We start from the raw sequence: 19,110 nt of genomic DNA on the forward strand, positions 1-19,110 counted from the left end.
TGAAACTCTGTCATATTAAATGATGGAGTTAGAATTTTAATTATAAGACTAAAATTATGAAAAAAGAAAAAACATAAAATAATTTTAATATTTATTATATAAATATTATATAAATATTTTGTTTATTTATTTTTACTTGTCTATTTTAAAAAATAAAATGAAATGAAGGGAGTATTACTATCAACGACGTACACGTACTGACATCCCCGGATTTTCATCACTGCGTATTTTCTTTAAATTAATTAACCTTTGAGGATTGTTGAACGGTGGCAATCTGATATGATAGACATTAATTATTTGATGATTTGATAGAAATATTAATTAACCTCCTGTCACATGCTAAGTTACAATAATAATGTTATAATTATCACTAAATAATTGTCGAAAAAAATTTCATTTGTGGCAGTGTATACCCTCCAAACTAAAATCAGAATGAAAAGAGAAAATTGTGCTTGGACTTTTTAAGGGAGAAAAAATATAAGATTTTGGAAAATTAGAGAATGCAAAGACTTGGTCAGACTTCGAAGACTTCCTGTTCACAAGCTCTTTAATCCTCTTTGGTACATATATAGGTATAAAGTGATGGATTAAGATTTTCACTAAAGAATATAAATATATAATAAAGTAAATCAACAAAAAAACTTAAAGAAACTAATAATTTCTTTACCTAATTACAATATATATATATATATTTGAGCAACTTTCACATATAACAAATACAAAAATCATATTTGTATGCTATAGCTATAGTTTGCGTAATTGCGCTCCATAACAAACATAAATATGTATATTTCGCTATACAAATACAAAAGAAAGCAGTTGTATAATTTCGCTATACATATACAAAAGAAAACAGTTGCATAATCTGCTTTGGTATACATATACAAAAGATCAATTTATAATTTGTGTTTGTATAAAGCGAGAAAGAGAGAAAGACAAAAGAAAATTGGGCAGGGGAAGATCATATTTGTATAATCATAAGTGTATAGGACAAAAATATATGCATTTGTATTTGTATATACAATTTTCTCTCGCTTTATAGAAACACAAACACAATGAATACTTTTGTGTTTGTATAAAGTGAGAGAGGCGAGTGAGCGAGCGAGATCTGGGAGAGTGGCGAGCAAAATCTGAGAGAGGGGAACGAAAATATATGTATATATACAATTTTCTCTCGCTTTATACAAACACAAACACATTTTATACATTTGCATTCTTGTATAAAGTGAGAGAGGTGAGTGAGCGAGCGAGATCTGGGAGAGGGGAACGAAAATATATGTATATATACAATTTTCTCTCGCTTTATACAAACACAAACACATTTTATACATTTTCGTTTTTGTATAAAGTGAGAGAGGCGAGTGAGCGAGTGAGATATGAGAGAGTGGCGAGCGAGATTTGGGAGAGGAGAGAGAGGGGAACGAAAATAGATGTATATATACAATTTTCTCTTGCTTTATACAAACACAAACACATTTTATACATTTGCGTTTGTATAAAATGTAAGAGAGGCGAGGGAGAGAAGGAGAGTGGCGAGCGAGATTCACCAGGAGATAGGCGAAATATCAACAATTTGCTATGGGGTACAATTAAATCAAACTACATTTATAACATTTAATTTGAATTTATAGTTTGCTATTATATACAATTTTCCCTATATTTTTTGATGAAATGACATTCCTTGAATACAAGTGATTCCATCACTTGATACTTGTACACTTAGCTAATTATTTGGAGTCTTGGATCCAAAAAGTGATCTATACATGATAGAATTGTATTCGTTGATACATTTGATGTAATTATATTCATTAATATATTATTTTGACACGATTGTGTTTATTGAGATACTTGATACAACTATATTCATGTATATGTTTGATATAGAGTGAATACACAAGAAACATATACATTTGATGTAATTATATTTGTTGATAAAAATTGATACAATTGTTGCCCGTTGATACAAATTACAAATCAAAATTGTATTCATGATACAACTTGATACAATTAAGACAACATGTTTTATCCCCTCTCTCTCAAATATCATTGGTTCTCTCCTCCTCCTAACAGGTAAAATTATAAATTATAATTAAATCGACGGTAGCTGTAAAATTCTAATCAAGCGCAAACCATAGCATTTTTGAAACTTTGTTTCTAAAAATTAAATATCAGCAGAAAAGTGCAAATGACCCGTATAGTGATCCTATCCCTTAAAAAGTATACACGTAAGTGATTTTCCCTCCTTAAATTGTGCTTGGCCCGTGTGGTATTCATAATTGGGCCTGTCGCCCTAGAATTTGGACCCGGCCCTTAATCAACGTAGTCTACATACCTTTAGCGACATGTGCAAACCGTACCTCAACGGCAAAAGGCGGCGGTTGCGGCGTCGATTGGTTGCGTGACCGTCCCCGTTGCCTGTTCATCGTCGGATCGACCTGTTTCCGCCGTTTCTCTGTCGCACCATCTACTGAAAACTTTTAATGGCAACAAAAACCATAAACGTCAACACCGAAGACATTGAAGACGACTGTCTCTGTTCGGAGATCACTACAATTTGCTCTATTCCTTTGGAACAGAAGGATGTAGAAGAGACACAGTCGCTGGCTCTGAATCGTCCAAATGGGTACTTGAAAGGGGAGTCGCGCATAGAGAGAGCGTGGTCTCATTGGAAGAAGCTAGGCGAGCCCAAACTTATAGTGGCACCAATGGTTGACAACTCGGAGCTTCCTTTCCGTCTTCTATGTCGAAAATATGGTGCAGAAGCGGCTTATACTCCTATGCTTCACTCGCGTTTATTCAATGAAGATGAGAAGTATCGGGCTATGGAATTTTCCACTTGCAAGGTATCTATTTGCTTATAATAAGTGTCTTTACTTGAAAATCCCCATTCCCCGAGAGCCGGTTTTAAAATAACAATGCCCCTGTTGAATATATTGGTTTTGATTTATCCAGTTCTTTGTTTTGTACTAATTGTTAACATGAGAATTGTTCACTATGTTCTACCTAAATCATAATCATGGTAAAGAGTTTCATTTGGAATGGTGAAATTTCTGTATAATTTATCAAGTTGGGATTATGTTATTGTGCACATTCTTCCACACACTAGTATTTGAACTGATTCTACTTTATTCTCTGTAGGAGGACCGTCCACTTTTTGTTCAATTCTGCGCAAACAATCCAGACACTTTGCTGGAAGCAGCTCGAAAAGTTGAACCCTATTGTGACTATGTGGACATCAACTTTGGGTAGCCTCTTTTTTCAATGTTTCCTAATCAAGATGCATAGATTTTTCTCATATACCATGTTCATCAAGCCTAACTGAAACATCATTCCACTTGAGAAATCTATTTCTTCATTGTATACTCTATTCGTACCTGAAGTTTATTTGGAGCAAAGGATAATCATTTGTCAAGAAACATATTGAGTATTCAATGATAATCGAAGTTGCACTAAAATGACTGTTGTCACACACCTTTGCTTCTTGATTCCACTTTTGGGGGGAGGAAAAGGATAACAAAAGGGCCACTTAGGATGCATTTGTTAGCTCTACTCGGGTCATAGACATTTTTTGAGCACCGCATCTCCACCCTAAAGTGAAAAATCTGTGTTTTCAATATTATTTTCTAAACTCTTTCTAAGATATGATTAAATAGGATTGGTCTGATTGTGAGTTTTGGTTTGAAATAGTCCAGTTTATTAGCGGTTAGCTAATTGCTGTGTTCCTTTTAAAACTGTCTCTAAACCTGCCCAAACCCAATCCTAACTGCTAATTGCCATGTCAGATAGAAGGCAGTGGAAGCAAAACAAGATCAGGAATAAAAATTGTTAGGCATTCCCCTATAAGTATCAAAGAGTTAGAAGCAAAGACAAGCTCCTAAACCATGAAAATCTGTTGGTAGCATTACAATTCTTACATTGATGGATTTTGGTATGTTATCCAGTTGTGGTGTTCCAGTGGGATTAGAAATTGAACTACGGAATTAGGAAAAGTTTAGTACCTAAAACTATAAGACCAGAAACCATATAAACATCATTCCGATGACTCCAAGAACTTAATATACTAGCATAAATCTGATTAGCAACTTGTACAAATCAAATGAAGTCTATATTAGAGTCTGAAAACAATGGAATAAGCTCCAATACATGAATGATAGACCATAACTGGCTCTATATTTTCTTTTTCCACTTGCCTTTTGAAGTCATGTGCTTGCTTATGTTGTTGTGAAGGGTATCCTTTAGCAATGAGTAGGAATAGAGCAGCTTCTCATCCAGATCAAGATCTGTGGTTTTATTTTTGTTTCTGCATTTCCTTCTAAACTGTTTGATGCACGAGACTGCAGATTTGTTTCTATATTTCCTGGATTATCTGTGCACATCTTTTCTATCAGTTCAGTTTGCTAAGCTACTACTTGCTATGAAGGTGTCCTCAGCGGATTGCAAAACGCGGGAATTATGGAGCTTTCCTCATGGATAATCTCTCTCTGGTCAAGTCTCTGGTAGAAAAGTTGGCGAACAATCTTAATGTTCCGGTATCATGCAAAATTCGAATTTTCCCTAATTTGCAAGATACACTTAGTTATGCAAAGATGTTGGAGGATGCAGGTTGTTCTCTCCTAGCAGTGCATGGACGAACAAGGGATGAAAAAGATGGGAGGAAATTCAGAGCCAATTGGGAGGCCATCAAGGCTGTCAGAAATGTTGTTAGAATTCCTGTCCTGGCAAATGGTAATATAAGGCACATCGATGATGTACACAGTTGCTTGGAAGAAACTGGTGCTGATGGGGTACTTTCAGCAGATCCTCTTCTTGAGAATCCAGCCCTCTTTGCTGGGTATCAAACTGCTGAATGGGGTTTGGGTGTTGCAGGAATGAAGGAAGACGATAAGCTAGATCAGGCTGAGTTACTGATAGAATATTTGAGGTTTTGTGAGCGATATCCAGTGCCTTGGAGAATCATCCGTTCTCATGTACACAAGTTGTTGGGAGAGTGGTTTAGGATCCAGCCAAGTGTGCGAGAGGATTTTAACAAACAATATAAACTCACCTTTGAATTTCTTTATGATTTAGTGAACCGATTAAAGGAACTTGGGGTGAGAATACCACTTTATGTGAAGGATACTCAGCAGGCAGTATCTGCAAATTGACTTTGTTGCTCAAGTTCTGTTCTAATCAGAAAGATGGAGCCAGCTATGGTGAATCACCAGGTCATTTTTTTTCACTCCAGCTCGTTCTTGAAAAATGTTGTGTGCGCACTAATGTTGGTCAGAGTAGGTGGAGGGTAAACGTATCTCAACCTTTTACCTCATGTTTTGTATAATTATATACTGACATTTTTCTTGTATCATTGAGATAATTTACACACTTTTTTTCATACATCTCGATATGTATCCTGACTAATTATTTGTAAGGTGACTAAATTGTTATCCAATAAATGCACTTGGACTGATTATTTGGGAGGTAATGCTATAGTGCTTCGGTCGTATGATGACGACCTCCTTAGTTTTTTTTCCATAAAGTGCGGTGCTGGGTGCTTGAAGTGTCAAGAGCACCATGTAGACAACTTTACTCTCTGCTAGTTTGAAAACTTGAAAGCGAGAACAGACTTAACAGTGCCTGTCTTAAGTTTTATAATGCGACATTGTATTTGACACTCGTTTATTTTCATGTGCACCAAAAAAGGAAACAAATTCAGACTTGCTCAATCTCTCTACATCGCAAAATTGTTGAAGACTTTGCTGACCAAATGCTTCCCGTAAACAGCTCCTTCAAAACTCTTGGTGCCACCAGTCTTCTGTGAACACACATCCAGTGGCTCTACTGTAGCATCGAAGTTGGGCTATACGAGAAATAAACAGAAACTAACATTAAACCATACCCTCATTCTTTTACTTTAGTTGTCACAAAAGAAAAAGAAAGTGCTTAACCTCATAAAAGTAGGCTACACAAACACGATATCTGGGAGTGTTATTGATGACACGGTGCAACGTTGATTCATAAATTCCGTTTGATAAGATCTATCAATAGCCAGCAGACAAGAACAACTTAAAGTAGAGGTGGGTAAAAATGATGCAAAAGTTACAGAAGTAAATTTCGTACCTTCAACATATCTCCTATATTGCATACAAATGTTCCAGGAACTGGTGGTGCTGATATCCATTCACCGGATTTGTTTCTCACCTTTAAACAACTCAAATTGATTAGTAGTGAAACTAAAACCAGCAACATATTTCATGTAAAATTGAGCATGCTTTAAGGACTACAAATTGTACCTGAAGTGCAACTATGTCATCATCTTGGTTGAGTAACGTCAATAGTCCTGAAATACAAGAAAACAAGTTTTCATGATTGCCAATTATCAATGCAGGAGAATGTGAAATCCTTGTAAAAATATCAAGTGTTTACCATAGTCTGTATGCTCTCCACTGAGTATTATTTGATTCATCAAGATGAAGATCACAGAAAGCAAAAGATCGATATTATCACTCATTAGAAAAGAGATATACCAATAACATGACCATCCAATATTAACTTACCATCCAACAACATTATCAGCCTTATGATGTTCATCTAAGATGGATGAAGCAGGGTAACCAATTGTTCTCAAGATCCAAAATGGATCACCGGCTATTTTCCCTTCCATTTCATCTGCTGATCCACCCAACGCTAGACCAATTCCCCTCATTATCTTACGCGATACATCTGAAAAAAGTCAGTCCCAATGTAGAAATATTTTGTAAGTTTAGACACTGCAAATACATCAAATGATTATGTAATTTAAAGAGAAAGGCACCTGTGCAAAGGTCAATATAGTGCTCCATCACCTGTTTGAACTTTGAAGGGTTACTAGGCCTGCATATGAAAAAAAATAATGCACTAATGCCAAACAAAACAGAGAAATACGAAATGCATAACAAGCAGTAGTAACTTGTTAACCTACCATATGTTGGATCCTTGTATAACTTCTCCAAGATCTCCATACATCCCATGTTTTATTTCTCTATAGAACTGCAATCCACAAATGAGATTGGGACGAAATGCATCAAACATGATTTACAAATAGAAACAACACCAATTACTACTCGATCGATCAGCTCTATCCCAATTTATCTGACACTCTTTTCTTTTTATCTGTCCCAAAAAGAATGTCACTTTTTTATATTTAGACAGAGGCACAAATGTCTAAAACTTATATAACACCACAAGTTTTAAAAGTCTTCCTTTTCTCTTTTTTTTAATCAAAAACTCATGTGTAGTCAAACAGTGCCACATAAATTAGGACGGAGAGAGTAATAGTTATTAAACAAAGCATTCCTAGAATGTGGAAATTAAAAGAGAAGTTCACATGAGAACTGTTGTCCGTAGTTGAAGAATGGCCTTAAAGTTTAACAGCAAAAACAATTTTTTCAGTTTTTTTTGAGTATAGCATAATCAAACCTACATCAATAGCTTCTTGCATATCAGGTATGCCTTTAGTTCTATTCTCTCGAAGTCTTTGATATCCTCTGCAGGCAAAGATACATAGGCAATTAGTATTACTGTAGTTAATTAAGATAATATGATAGTAACAATCTATATATAATAAACCTGTATCCAGTTGCTGCAGAAAGTTTGATCTTGATTTTCTCTTCATAGGGTTGATGAAAATATTCGCGCGTAACACTTTTGATCTCTTCCATAAGGGAAATTGGGATGCCATGCCCCTTCTTCAAAATTGCCAAACAGAGAAACAAAAACAGGGTCAAATGTACAAACACATCATATGTATATCTGTACTGCAAACTACACTTAGCATTGAAAATACTGAGTTCAGATGAATCTGCATTATGATATAATCAGCCTCCCTTGTCTATTTTACCACTTAGTACTATGTTAATTGATGTAAGAAAAGAAAATAATGTTAGTGGAGAGAAGAAATAATTACCACATAAAAGAATCCAGCATGTCTACAAGCCTGATCTAATTCTCTAACAACTTGAGCTACACCTTCATCTTGGGCCACATTTGGATGATCCCATTTCTCCAAAAGAGGACTAATATCTGTCTCATGAAAATACTACTAAAATTAATCGATTTTTTTAAAGCAAAGTTTCAATAACCATAATACTAATAGGCTTCAAATTTTGCTTGAAAATTCAAACCTATTAGAGGGATAGACTTGAAATCCATAGCCATTGATGCTTCTCACTTCTGAGTATAGTAAGTATTATATTTCATTCAACACTAGAACACAGTACAACATATATATTTATAGACAAAATAATATTCCCTTTGATTTTTTGTACATGCATTCTAAAAAGTTATATACGCCATCCGTATTTTACACTAGAATCCAACGGGTATTTGATTTACTACTACTTATTATAAGTCTTTGTAAAATGTGAAATTTGTGATCGTTAGATAAATGTGACATTATGCTGTAAATATGAGTTAAAATCAATGACACCGCAGCATGTTCCTCATCATTATTAGCTTTCTGCTCCTGATATGATCCAATTGTATTAATTACTGAATTTTAAAGCTTAGAGCCTATTTGAATTGACTTTTTTGATGTGTTTTAAAGTTTTTTTTTTTAAAATAGTATTTGTATAAGATAAAATAGTACTTTAAAAACACTTATTTTTAAATCAAAGTAATAAAAACAAATCAAAAAATATAAGTTATGATTTCTAAATTAAACTTTTAAGCCCAAGCTAATCCAGAAATACTCTAACGATTGAATTAGCTTATTTTAAATGATTTTAAGTTAAAATATATTTTAATCACTAGCCAGTTCGGCTGTCATGTGAGAGACAGTTCCATGTGGAAATCCAGTTGGTAACAGGGTGTTTTTTGGGTACAAACTACAAAGAAAGTTTTTCTTAAAAAATAAAAATTGACCAATTTAAAAATATTAAAAGTATTTTTCTTTCCCTACTACAGAAAAACGGGGAATTCATAACAGTAATCCTTTTTTTTTTAAAATAGTTCCTAGTTTAAATAGGAGCAGACCATGGTACCGTCATTTGGTACTTCTTTAACAAGGTCCATGCATCTCTAATATATATTATTTGATTCGTGTCGATTTGATATACTTATTAAGAAAAAATAATTAAAATATTTAGTTTACTAAATTATTTATATTTTTAAATTTAAAATTTGATTACTACTACTTTATATAGTTATTTCATAATAAAGTGAATATTATTTATAATAATATATATATATATATATAGTACTCTCTCTGTTCTCATTTTTATTTCACGTATAATAAGAAATTAAGTAAATTTTACTATTCTGCCCTTCTTTAATTTATTTTGAAGTCTAAATTTCAGTCAATGAATATGAATTAATTTAACCAATCAATATGAATTATTCACTTAGTTTTTCTACATGGCATGTTTAATGCCACAAGATTAAAGAGCATTTTGATATATTTAATATAACTTTAATTTAAAACCACAAGATTAAAATGTCATTTTTCCTTTCTTAAACTCGATTTCAAGTTAAATTAGACCATTCTTTTTTAAACAGAGGGAGTATATGGAAAGATAGCTGTGATTGGTTACGGCTTCTTCAAGACTCCACATTTGGAAGATTGTCCTGCAATTAAATCTCTTACATGACATTATCTGACCTCCCCATGTGTGCTTAGGCAAAAGGCACTCACAATTCCATCTAATATTGGCACAACTCACGAGATTATATCTCTGAATTGGATCGTTTTACTGATACTATTACTCAATTGGTACAAAGTGCCTATTCAAAATTTCGAGAGGTTGGATGCATTGCAATAAAAATTCGATCTTTAAACTTTTATTACTCAATCTGCTAAATTATTAAAAGTATAAATTCAAAATTAATTCTTATCTATTCAAATTAAATAGTATTTGAAAAATGGAGATCGAAGATTAGCCAGAAGATTTATAAATAGTGGAGGTTTGATGCACTGTATATGTTTTTCCTTGTACATCAGTAGCTTTAGTACTAGTGTTGCAATTTCTTACCCTTTGATTTTTACTACTATATGTTGTTCCTTTGTTTCAATTATCAAATAATATCCAAATTCCTAAAGAAAACTGCTTTGATATGCTTTACTCACGAGAGCCTTTCGAAAACAACCTTTATCTCATGAGATTACACTGGATATGTCATTATTTTCAAGGGAATACAACCTTACTTTTATTCCATTCACTTTTTCAGACTTGGCTCAATCTCTACATAATAAAATTGGTGGTGACTTTGCTGACCAAATGCTTCCCGTAAACAGCTCCTTCAAACTTCGTGGTGCCACCAGTCTTGTGTAAACACACATCCAGTGGCTCTACTGCAGCATCGAAGTTAGGCTATACGAGAAATTAAACACAAATCATCAGAAACTAACATTACTCTGTACCATCATTCTTTTACTGTAATTATCACAAAAGAAAATGGGAAGTGTTTTACCTCATAAAAGTAGGCCACACAAACACGATATTTGGGAGAGTTATTGATGACCCGGTGCAAAGTTGATTCATAAATTCCGTTTGATAAGATCTACCAATAGAAGCAAACAAGAACTTCTTTAGCAGAAATGTTTAAATGATGAAAAAAGTTAATCCTATAAAGCAAATTAAATACCTTCAACATATCTCCTATATTGCATACAAATGTGCCAGGGATAGGTGGTGCTGATATCCACTCGCCCGATTTATTTCTCACCTTAAAACAACTCAATATGATTAGGACTGGAGAAAAATGAGGTCTACATTTCATCAGCAAATCAGCTCGGTAAATAAGGATGAACTTCAAATCATAAAACAAAGATGTACGACGAGGCTTTGCAAGGTAAATCTAGGGAGATAGTAAGCATGCTTTTATGACTCGGAAGCTAATCTTCCTCAGTAGCTCAGAAAGAAGGAAACGAAATTGGAACAAGGGACATAATATTATACCTGAAGGGCAACTATATCGTCATCCTGGTTGACTAATGTCAATAGCCCTGTAAGAGAAGAAAACAATCATGATTGGTAATCAATGGGGATAGGGTACTATCCTTGTAAAGATCAGAAGCTTTACCATAGTCTGTATGGGCGCCACTGAGATTTGTGTGATTCCAAGAAAAGATATGGACAACACAGAAAGCAAAAACATCACTCATTGGAAAAGAGATACACCGATAACAGAAAGACAACGTGACAACCAACACTGTGACTTACCATCCAACATCATCGTGAGCCTTATCATGTCCATTTGAAATGGACGCAGCAGGGTAACCAATTATTCGCAAGACCCAAAATGGATCACCACCAATTTCACCCTCCATTTCATCAGCTGATCCACCCAATGCCAGAGCAATTCCCCTCATTATCTTTCGTGATAGATCTGTCAGCAATATAATATAAAAGTTAACCAACATTTTTTCAGTCCCAGTGTAGAACCTTTTTATCCATTGCAAAATGTCGAAGGAGTACGTAATCTACAGAGGAAGGCACCTGTGCAGCGGTCAATATACTCCTCCATTAACTGCTTGAAATTTAGAGGATTACTTGGCCTGCATAAGAAAACAATGTACTTAGGCTAAACAAGAAGAAACAACAAAATCCAAAAGTAGCCATTTAGCAATCAGTTGTATAAACCAAGCAATAGCAATAACAAGGGTTTTAAGATGTACAAAGGGAAAAAAAAGGAGGGGTTAGTGCAAAGATCAGGCATTATAAGTAACTTGTTAACCTACCACATGTTGGATCCTTGCATAACGTCTCCAAGACCTCCATACATCCCATGCTTCACTTCTCTATAGCACTGCAACCCGCATATGAGATTGAAATGAAAATGCATCAAAGCTGATTTAGTAACAGCAACAACACAATTACTAATAAATGTTAAACATCTCCTATAAAATCTGTGTCAAGACACATTTAGAGAAGTTCACATATATAACATTGCAAACAACAGAAATGTTGTCTATAGTTGAAGTATGTTCTTCAACAGCAAAAACATTTTTTTCTCAATTTGTTAATGAACTTAGTATGAAGTTCACAATTGAGATCAGCAATCCAATTAATTGTAACAAGATTCACCTATAATGGAATGAGCCCCAATCCCAAGAGATATAGGGTAAATAAGAAAAGCACTATAATATGTACATTGTTTAAAATCTCTATTTTTTCTGCACATAAAAGATATGATCAAGATGAAGCGAACAGCAATAAAAAGTTTATTCCTTTTTTTTTCTCCACTGGCTACTTTGATGAGACAAACACCAGGCATATTCTTTCTTGCATTAACAGTTATCCTGTGCAACTCATCTGCTCCACACAAGTTTAATGTTGCCTTACTTGTCCACCCCTTACATCCAAAGACTACATATTTACACGTCTAGAATATCATGTAACACAGTAATTCATTCCGTTCCAATTTAACGGAACATCAGAAACTGGAGCACACACACTCCCGAACCTCCATATTGTGCCAATAATTGCGAACAGCTATATATTGCATAATAGATAATAGAGATAATATGCAATTTGGCCATAATAAGAAAAGAATATAGCTAAAAGCATGATCTTATGGGTAAAAATAGACTTATCGAAATCTGACTTTGATCCAACGCCAATCAAACTCCAACTCAAAAGTTTAGGCAATGGTGAAGAAACCTAAGAAAGCTTGGATAATCCTTTTACAACAAGTGGGGTACTTATTTATCTACAATAATATATACACACACACCATAAGAAATTAAATAACATACATCGATAGCTTCATGTATGTCAGGTTTGCCTTTGGTTATATTCTCTCCAATTCTTTGATATCCTCTGCATTCATGATACATAAGAAACCATTAGTTAAGATAACGTATCGAAATAGCAACAATTTAAGACAACAACAGGTATAAACCTGTATCCAGTTTCTGCAGAGAGTTTGATCTTGATTTTCTCCTCATAGGGTTGATGAAAATATTCACGTGCTATGTTTTTAATCTCTTTCATAAGGGAAACAGGAATACCATGGCCCTTCTGCAAGATTGCGGAACAAACAACAGTAGAGATCAAATGGACACTAATCCCACAACAATCAATCTATTTATACGAAAGATACAAGTTAATACTCAGTAAAAGATTAGCTTCTTTCACAGTGACAACACACTATTTCCCCAAAATTTGCAAATTGGATAGATACAAAAGTTAGGCTGCAATCAAGACAACCAATAAAAAGAAAAACAGCCCAATGCACTAAGCTCCCACTATGCACGGGTGAGTGGAAGAGCCGGACTCAAGGGTCTATCATAAGCAATCATACCCTACCCTACATTTTTGTTAGAGGTTGTTTCCATAAATACAAATATTATAAGGATAAAGAACAATTACCACATAAAAGAATCCAGCATTTCTACAAGCCTGATCTAATTGCTTAACAACTTGAGCTACACCTTCATCTTGAGCAATATTTGGATGATCCCACTTCTCCAAAAGAGGACTTACATCTGTCTCATATGAAAAAAAAAAAAACCCAGAAACAATGGAACAGTGTTAAAGAAGGGTTTCAACATAAGGCGGAGATAGAGCTTCGCCTACAGGTTCGGCAAATCCTAGTAACTTTGACTCAAACTATTTGTTTTTATAAATAATTTGTCAAGAATCCAATAAACTGTATTTTCTAGAATCCAGAATTAATATAATTCAAAATCTAACTCCGCCTCTACTAAAAACAGAAATAAAACCCAATAAAATAAGAAATTGAAAAAGGGACTTGAATATTCATACCTATAAGAGGGATAAACTTGAAATCCGTAGCCATGGTGCTTCCAGTTTTCTGTGTTGTTCTTCTTAGTTCGCTAGAATATGCAGTTGGAATCTATCAGTTTGCCAAATCATTTGCCTTAGCTGGAGAGAATGCCCAAAATAGTCCCTCATTTTTTTTGTTAAGACTCAAACTCATCTTTGAGTTTTCACATGGAGCACAATTAATTTCTCATATTTGCAATATTGATGCACTTTTGATCCTCTCCTAAATTTTTGCCTTTTTTTAACATTAATTTTATTCATAATTTTATGTAAGATTGACCCATTGTCTTTTTATATATTTAGTAGAAATAATAACTCTATGTTAGAGAAAGGTGAGAAGAAGAACACTTTATTCTGTTCAATATAAATATTATTGCAGTTAAACTAAGAACATTTTAACATATGACATTGCAAGAAAAGAAAAATTTGTACTATTGTACGTGAAATTGTTGTGATGAACCTCTCGACTTTACCTGCAATACGATTTCTACTAAACAAAAAAAGGTATTTTTCTTCTCACAATTTCTCACATGGAGTTATTATTTCTACTAAATATATAAAATGACAATTAAACATTCCATACATAAATTATGAATAAAATTAATGTTAAAAAATAGGCAAAATTTTGAAAGAGGACCAAAAGTGCACCAATATTACAAACATGAGGGACTATTAATGTTTCACGTAAAAACTCAAGGATGACTTTGAGTCTTAACCCAAAGATGAAAGGACTATTTTAGGCCTTTTCTCGCCTTAGCTGTTACATTTTTGTAAGATTCCTGATGGGCCAAATATACCGAACAATTATTTGCAAAAGATGATGAAAATGGTCCTTATGTTTAGGGTAAGGTTCACACTAGTCTTTTATATATACTCTTAATCGATTTTGGTCCTTTTAAGTTTGTAAAGGAACTACTTTTGATCTCCATTAAATATTTAGTACTTTGATAGGAAATTTTTGACAAAACAGTTGCCTTTTTCATTAAAAAGAAAGAATACATTTAGAGTATATTGTAAAGTAAGGTCGAAATTATTTTTTATATAGTAAATATTGAAATCTCTTGACTTCTTTATATGTTGGATTTTTTTTTAATGACATTTTTGGCTTACTGTAAAAATTATGCACACATAGAGTTGTCCGTCTTAGGTAAAATAAGTCAACCATACCTCCTAAACCTACTTGGAGTTATCCAAACAAAAAAAAAGGAGTAGACGTGTGTAGATTACGATAGGAACGTATTGAATGATTAGGTAAGAAGCGAGATATTATTCCTAGTAATAATAAAGACAACAAAAATTGAAGAAATATTAAGATAACAATGTGACTACACTAAATTGAAATGAAACTTTTAACTGTTACTAATAATGAATCTAAACGATACAATACAATAAAATTTAAATAACAATCAAAATAAACATGATATTTAAACTAATACAATAGGTAACAACAATCCAAACAAGGTGGAATCACGTTCCGACACGGTAACATTAAAGGAAAAAGATATTGAATTAACTTAATGTACTCAATCTTAATGAACGCATTTCCCAAACAAGTGTGATGCGGAGGCATGAGTCCTCGCGTGTGCGCGCTTGATATTGTGATTGATTACGTACTTGCTTCAACTGTCACTTGTCCATGTTGTTGTTTCTTATCACCTGCTAAGTGTTATAGTTGATTTTATACTATTATTCATTGTATATTAGTTTCTATTTTGAGTTGGCCGATGATACCTACTCAGTACATATTGCCCCGTACTGAGCCCTACTTGTAGTTTTCTTTGTTTTCCTTTTATGGAGTGCAGCGAGTGTACTAGCGACTTTGACTCGCCCTCAGCTCTAGCCAGTCTCAGCATATCAGGGTCAAGGGTGAGCTATTCATTCGAGCTTGTGTTGGATTCTTTCGATCATGACTTGATATCCTTAGTTTTCAGACACAAATTACTTTATTTCATTTATTTCGATGTATTTGATACTCTTAAACTTATTCTTTGGAAATCAGATGTCCTTGATGTGATGACTTTCAGGTTTTGAGAATGACATATAGTAGAGTAGTGAGTTTGTGTTTCTCACACTAATAAGATTTAAGCTTCCGCATTATGGTTAGTTTTGTAAGTTGAATGATAAATATGAGTTGGGGTTGAATTCATTGGTTCACCCACCTAGGAGGTTAAGTGTGGGTGCCACTCACGACTCGATTTGGGTCTTGACAGTTAAAACTCAAACTCATCTTTGAGTTTTCACATTGAGCACTATTAATCTCTCATGTTTGCAATATTGGTGCACTTTTGATCCTCTTTTAAATTTTTGCCTATTTTTTAACATTAATTTTATTCATAATTTTATGTAAGGATTGACCCATCGTCTTTTTATATATTTAGTAAAAATAATAACTCTATGTGAGAGAAGGTGAGAAAAAGAACACTTTGTTCTATTCAATATAAATATTATTGTAGCTAAATTAAGAACATTTTAACATATGACATTGCAAGAAAAGAAAAATTTGTACTATTATACGTGAAATCGTTGTGATGAACCTCTCGACTTTACCTGCAATACAATTTCTACTAAATAAAATAAGGTGTTTTTCTTCTCACAATTTCTCACATGGAGTTATTAGTTCTACTAAATATATAAAATGACAATTAAACATTCCATACATAAATTATGAATAAAATTAATGTTAAAAAATAGGCAAAATTTTAAAGGAGGACCAAAAGTGCACCAATATTACAAACATGAGGGACTATTAATGTTTCACGTAAAAACTCAAGGATGACTTTGAGTCTTAATCCAAAGATGAATGGACTATTTTATGCCTTTTCTCGCCTTAGCTGTTACATTTTTGTAAGATTCCTGTGGGCCAAATATACCGAACAATTATTTGCAAAAGATGATGAAAATGGTCCATATGTTTAGGTAAGGTTCACACTAGTCTTTTATATATACTCTTAATCGATTTTGGTCCTTTAAGTTTGTAAATGAACTACTTTTGATCTCCATTAAATATTTGATAGGAAATTTTTGACAAAACAGTTGCCTTTTTCATTAAAAAAAAAAAAGAATACATTTGACAATATACCAAACGAGAAGTTATTTTTTACATTGGCCCCCTAGCATAACAAGTCCAAAAATCTGCAACATCTTTAAATAAAATGAAACAGAAAACAAAGCCGATAGATCATAACAACATAAAAATGTGCTAAGAAGATGAATTTGCTGTTGTTGAGTTATGGTTGCGACAGAATTGAAAGCTGTTCGCATCCATTCTCTCCAACACAAAATGCCCCAACATGTCCATTGATTTCACCAAATTCTCTTTGCATAAGAACTCATCACTTGTAATTCTATCCACTTGTTGATGAAAATCGTGCACGAAAATATGCGTCTTTGGATTTCCCCCTTTCTTGCTCCGCGCCAATACACTAGCAGTGAAAATAGCTGACATTCGTCCTGGTGCCTCAGGCCAATACCCTCTTGGACCATCAACCAAAATAACATCCCAATCCACTTCATAAAATTGATTTGGCAAGTCATTTAGCCCGAGTTTGCACTCCGAAAACAGCAAATTCTGCACGGGCTTGCATTCGTTCCGGACTTGTTCCTTCACTCCAGCAATCAATTCCTTCATTTCACTCAATTTAGTTGTGTACTGCACGTCATAAGCTTCAATTTCCGGATATTTTTCCTCAATGTAAGCAGCATAATATCGATTTTCATCGATGAAAACCGTTCTCCCATTGTGATTCAGCGCTTTCCAGAGAAGAGTCTCGTGTGTAAGTCCAAAAACAAGTAAATTGCAAGGCTGAGAACATTTTTGGAGAACATCAGCAATATGTTTGATATCTGTGTAAGACATATGTTCTGTATTATTCGAATTCGATGCATAATGAACAAGTGCCCTAGCCACAGCTTTTGACAATGGTGGTGTACTTGTACTAGTAATTGTAGACGCAACAGCTATAGAGGTCGTGATTTTTGACTCCCTCGTATATATCAGAGTAAGAAGAAAAGCAAGTGTTAAAAATGACACAAAAGCCAACGCCCAAAACCGATTCGAACTCCCCTGTTTTTGTATATAAGGATGAAGAAGTATTAACTTTGTGCTACTTCCAATAGTATTCTTCATCTTTGATTTTTTATTTTTTGGTTGCAAAGATAGCTTTGGAAATTATGTGAAATTGTGATGAGTTTCTTGTGAGAAAAATGAAGTGAGTTATAAAGTACTAATGATGACATTACAATCCCACCAATATTTGATTAAGTAAAGCAAAGTTTCGTTGGCAATGAGAAGTTGACCATTTGGCTGTGTGATTGGTTAACTCAATTTTTTGTTGCAACCACCTTGTTTTATTTTCATCTAAAAAATGTTTAGATTATTGAAAATGGAGTAGTTGAAGGGAAGGTATTTGGTAGTGACTGAGTAACTAATTTACAAGCAGGAAGTCGCTTTTCCTTGCTCATTCCATCTTTATTTCTCACGTAACCTCTAATAATAATAAACTATGGCATTTAACACTTGGAGCAGGCGAATCAGATGCCATTAAATACATTAAAATACCTTCACATGTATCTTACAAAATTAGAGTTAGTTGATGACATATTACTAGCTTCTCAAGTGTATCTAATTTGTTGCAACTTACCATTTTTAATTATTCACCATGTTTATAACTCCATGTTATATTTTACTCCCTCTCCCTATGTCCAACAATATTTGTCCACTATTAATTTTGTACACTTCTTACGAAACTATAAATAGAAAAGTAATTTTATTATATCACCCTTTGAATATAATAAATACAATGTCTTGAGAAATGACTATAATTAATGATAAGAATAAATTAGAAACTAAGTGTAAAATTATCCATTGATTTCATAAAGTAGACAAGTATTATTGGACATCCCAAAATAGTATAGTGGACAACTGTTCTTGGACGGAGGGAGTACTAGTTTGACTCGGCATGATATTTAAGTTTTTTTTTTTTTTTGAAACTTGTGGTTTAAAATGAACGATAAATATTTGTGTAGCTAAAAATCATTTCATCAGTAGTAAAAATGAATATTTTGATGTTAAATTGTTACTAATATATAAATGTGTCCATTTCTTTTAGACGGACTAAAAAGAAAAGCGAGTCAAATAAATTGGGACAGACGGAGTACATGTTCCGTGCAATTAATTTATCAGAAGTAACCACCCGAGACGAATTACTATTGGTAATTTTTTTCATCTGTGCATTGTTTTCTATTGGAATTTAGTCCGGTCCTTGTTGCATACTCTAGACGCAAGAATTCATCTAATTTACTGGGTTTATACACATGTGCAGAGCTAGCATTCATCTGAACTCTCTTTGTCAAAAAATTTAGAGTATAT

General features: G+C 33.6%; 4 protein-coding genes across 5 annotated transcripts; 1 reads left to right on the top strand and 3 right to left on the bottom strand.

Moving 5' to 3' along the window:
• The first annotated feature begins 2,295 nt into the window (after nt 1-2,295).
• LOC125846614 (uncharacterized) lies at nt 2,296-5,370 on the top strand. The gene is made up of 3 exons (XM_049526168.1): nt 2,296-2,843; nt 3,139-3,245; nt 4,421-5,370. The coding sequence occupies exons 1-3, from the start codon at nt 2,481-2,483 to the stop codon at nt 5,142-5,144; spliced, it is 1,194 nt and encodes a 397-aa protein (XP_049382125.1). The 5' UTR covers nt 2,296-2,480; the 3' UTR covers nt 5,145-5,370.
• Nucleotides 5,371-5,706: 336 nt separating this feature from the next.
• Nucleotides 5,707-8,277, bottom strand: LOC125846616 (probable 2-oxoglutarate-dependent dioxygenase At3g50210). The gene is made up of 12 exons (XM_049526171.1): nt 8,139-8,277; nt 7,922-8,037; nt 7,585-7,703; nt 7,439-7,502; nt 6,938-7,005; nt 6,791-6,849; nt 6,534-6,699; nt 6,403-6,422; nt 6,270-6,316; nt 6,097-6,177; nt 5,925-6,014; nt 5,707-5,836 (listed from the first exon to the last, which is right to left on the bottom strand). The coding sequence occupies exons 1-12, from the start codon at nt 8,170-8,172 to the stop codon at nt 5,708-5,710; spliced, it is 993 nt and encodes a 330-aa protein (XP_049382128.1). The 5' UTR covers nt 8,173-8,277; the 3' UTR covers nt 5,707.
• A 1,789-nt stretch (nt 8,278-10,066) lies between these two features.
• Nucleotides 10,067-13,858, bottom strand: LOC125846615 (probable 2-oxoglutarate-dependent dioxygenase At3g50210). 2 transcript variants are annotated; one of them, XM_049526169.1, is made up of 12 exons: nt 13,722-13,858; nt 13,326-13,441; nt 12,856-12,974; nt 12,710-12,773; nt 11,696-11,760; nt 11,451-11,515; nt 11,175-11,340; nt 11,035-11,054; nt 10,911-10,957; nt 10,597-10,677; nt 10,423-10,512; nt 10,067-10,322 (listed from the first exon to the last, which is right to left on the bottom strand). In XM_049526169.1, the coding sequence occupies exons 1-12, from the start codon at nt 13,753-13,755 to the stop codon at nt 10,194-10,196; spliced, it is 996 nt and encodes a 331-aa protein (XP_049382126.1). In that variant the 5' UTR covers nt 13,756-13,858; the 3' UTR covers nt 10,067-10,193. The 2 variants fall into 2 exon arrangements, with proteins under 2 accessions (XP_049382126.1, XP_049382127.1); XM_049526170.1 differs by having other exon boundaries at nt 11,451-11,509; nt 11,693-11,760.
• Nucleotides 13,859-16,799: 2,941 nt separating this feature from the next.
• Nucleotides 16,800-17,997, bottom strand: LOC125849444 (protein IRX15-LIKE-like). The gene has a single exon (XM_049529529.1). The coding sequence runs from the start codon at nt 17,866-17,868 to the stop codon at nt 16,942-16,944; it is 927 nt and encodes a 308-aa protein (XP_049385486.1). The 5' UTR covers nt 17,869-17,997; the 3' UTR covers nt 16,800-16,941.
• Nucleotides 17,998-19,110: the final 1,113 nt, after the last annotated feature.

This window comes from Solanum stenotomum, chromosome 12, assembly GCF_019186545.1.
Source record: "Solanum stenotomum isolate F172 chromosome 12, ASM1918654v1, whole genome shotgun sequence".
Classification (NCBI taxonomy): domain Eukaryota; kingdom Viridiplantae; phylum Streptophyta; class Magnoliopsida; order Solanales; family Solanaceae; genus Solanum; species Solanum stenotomum.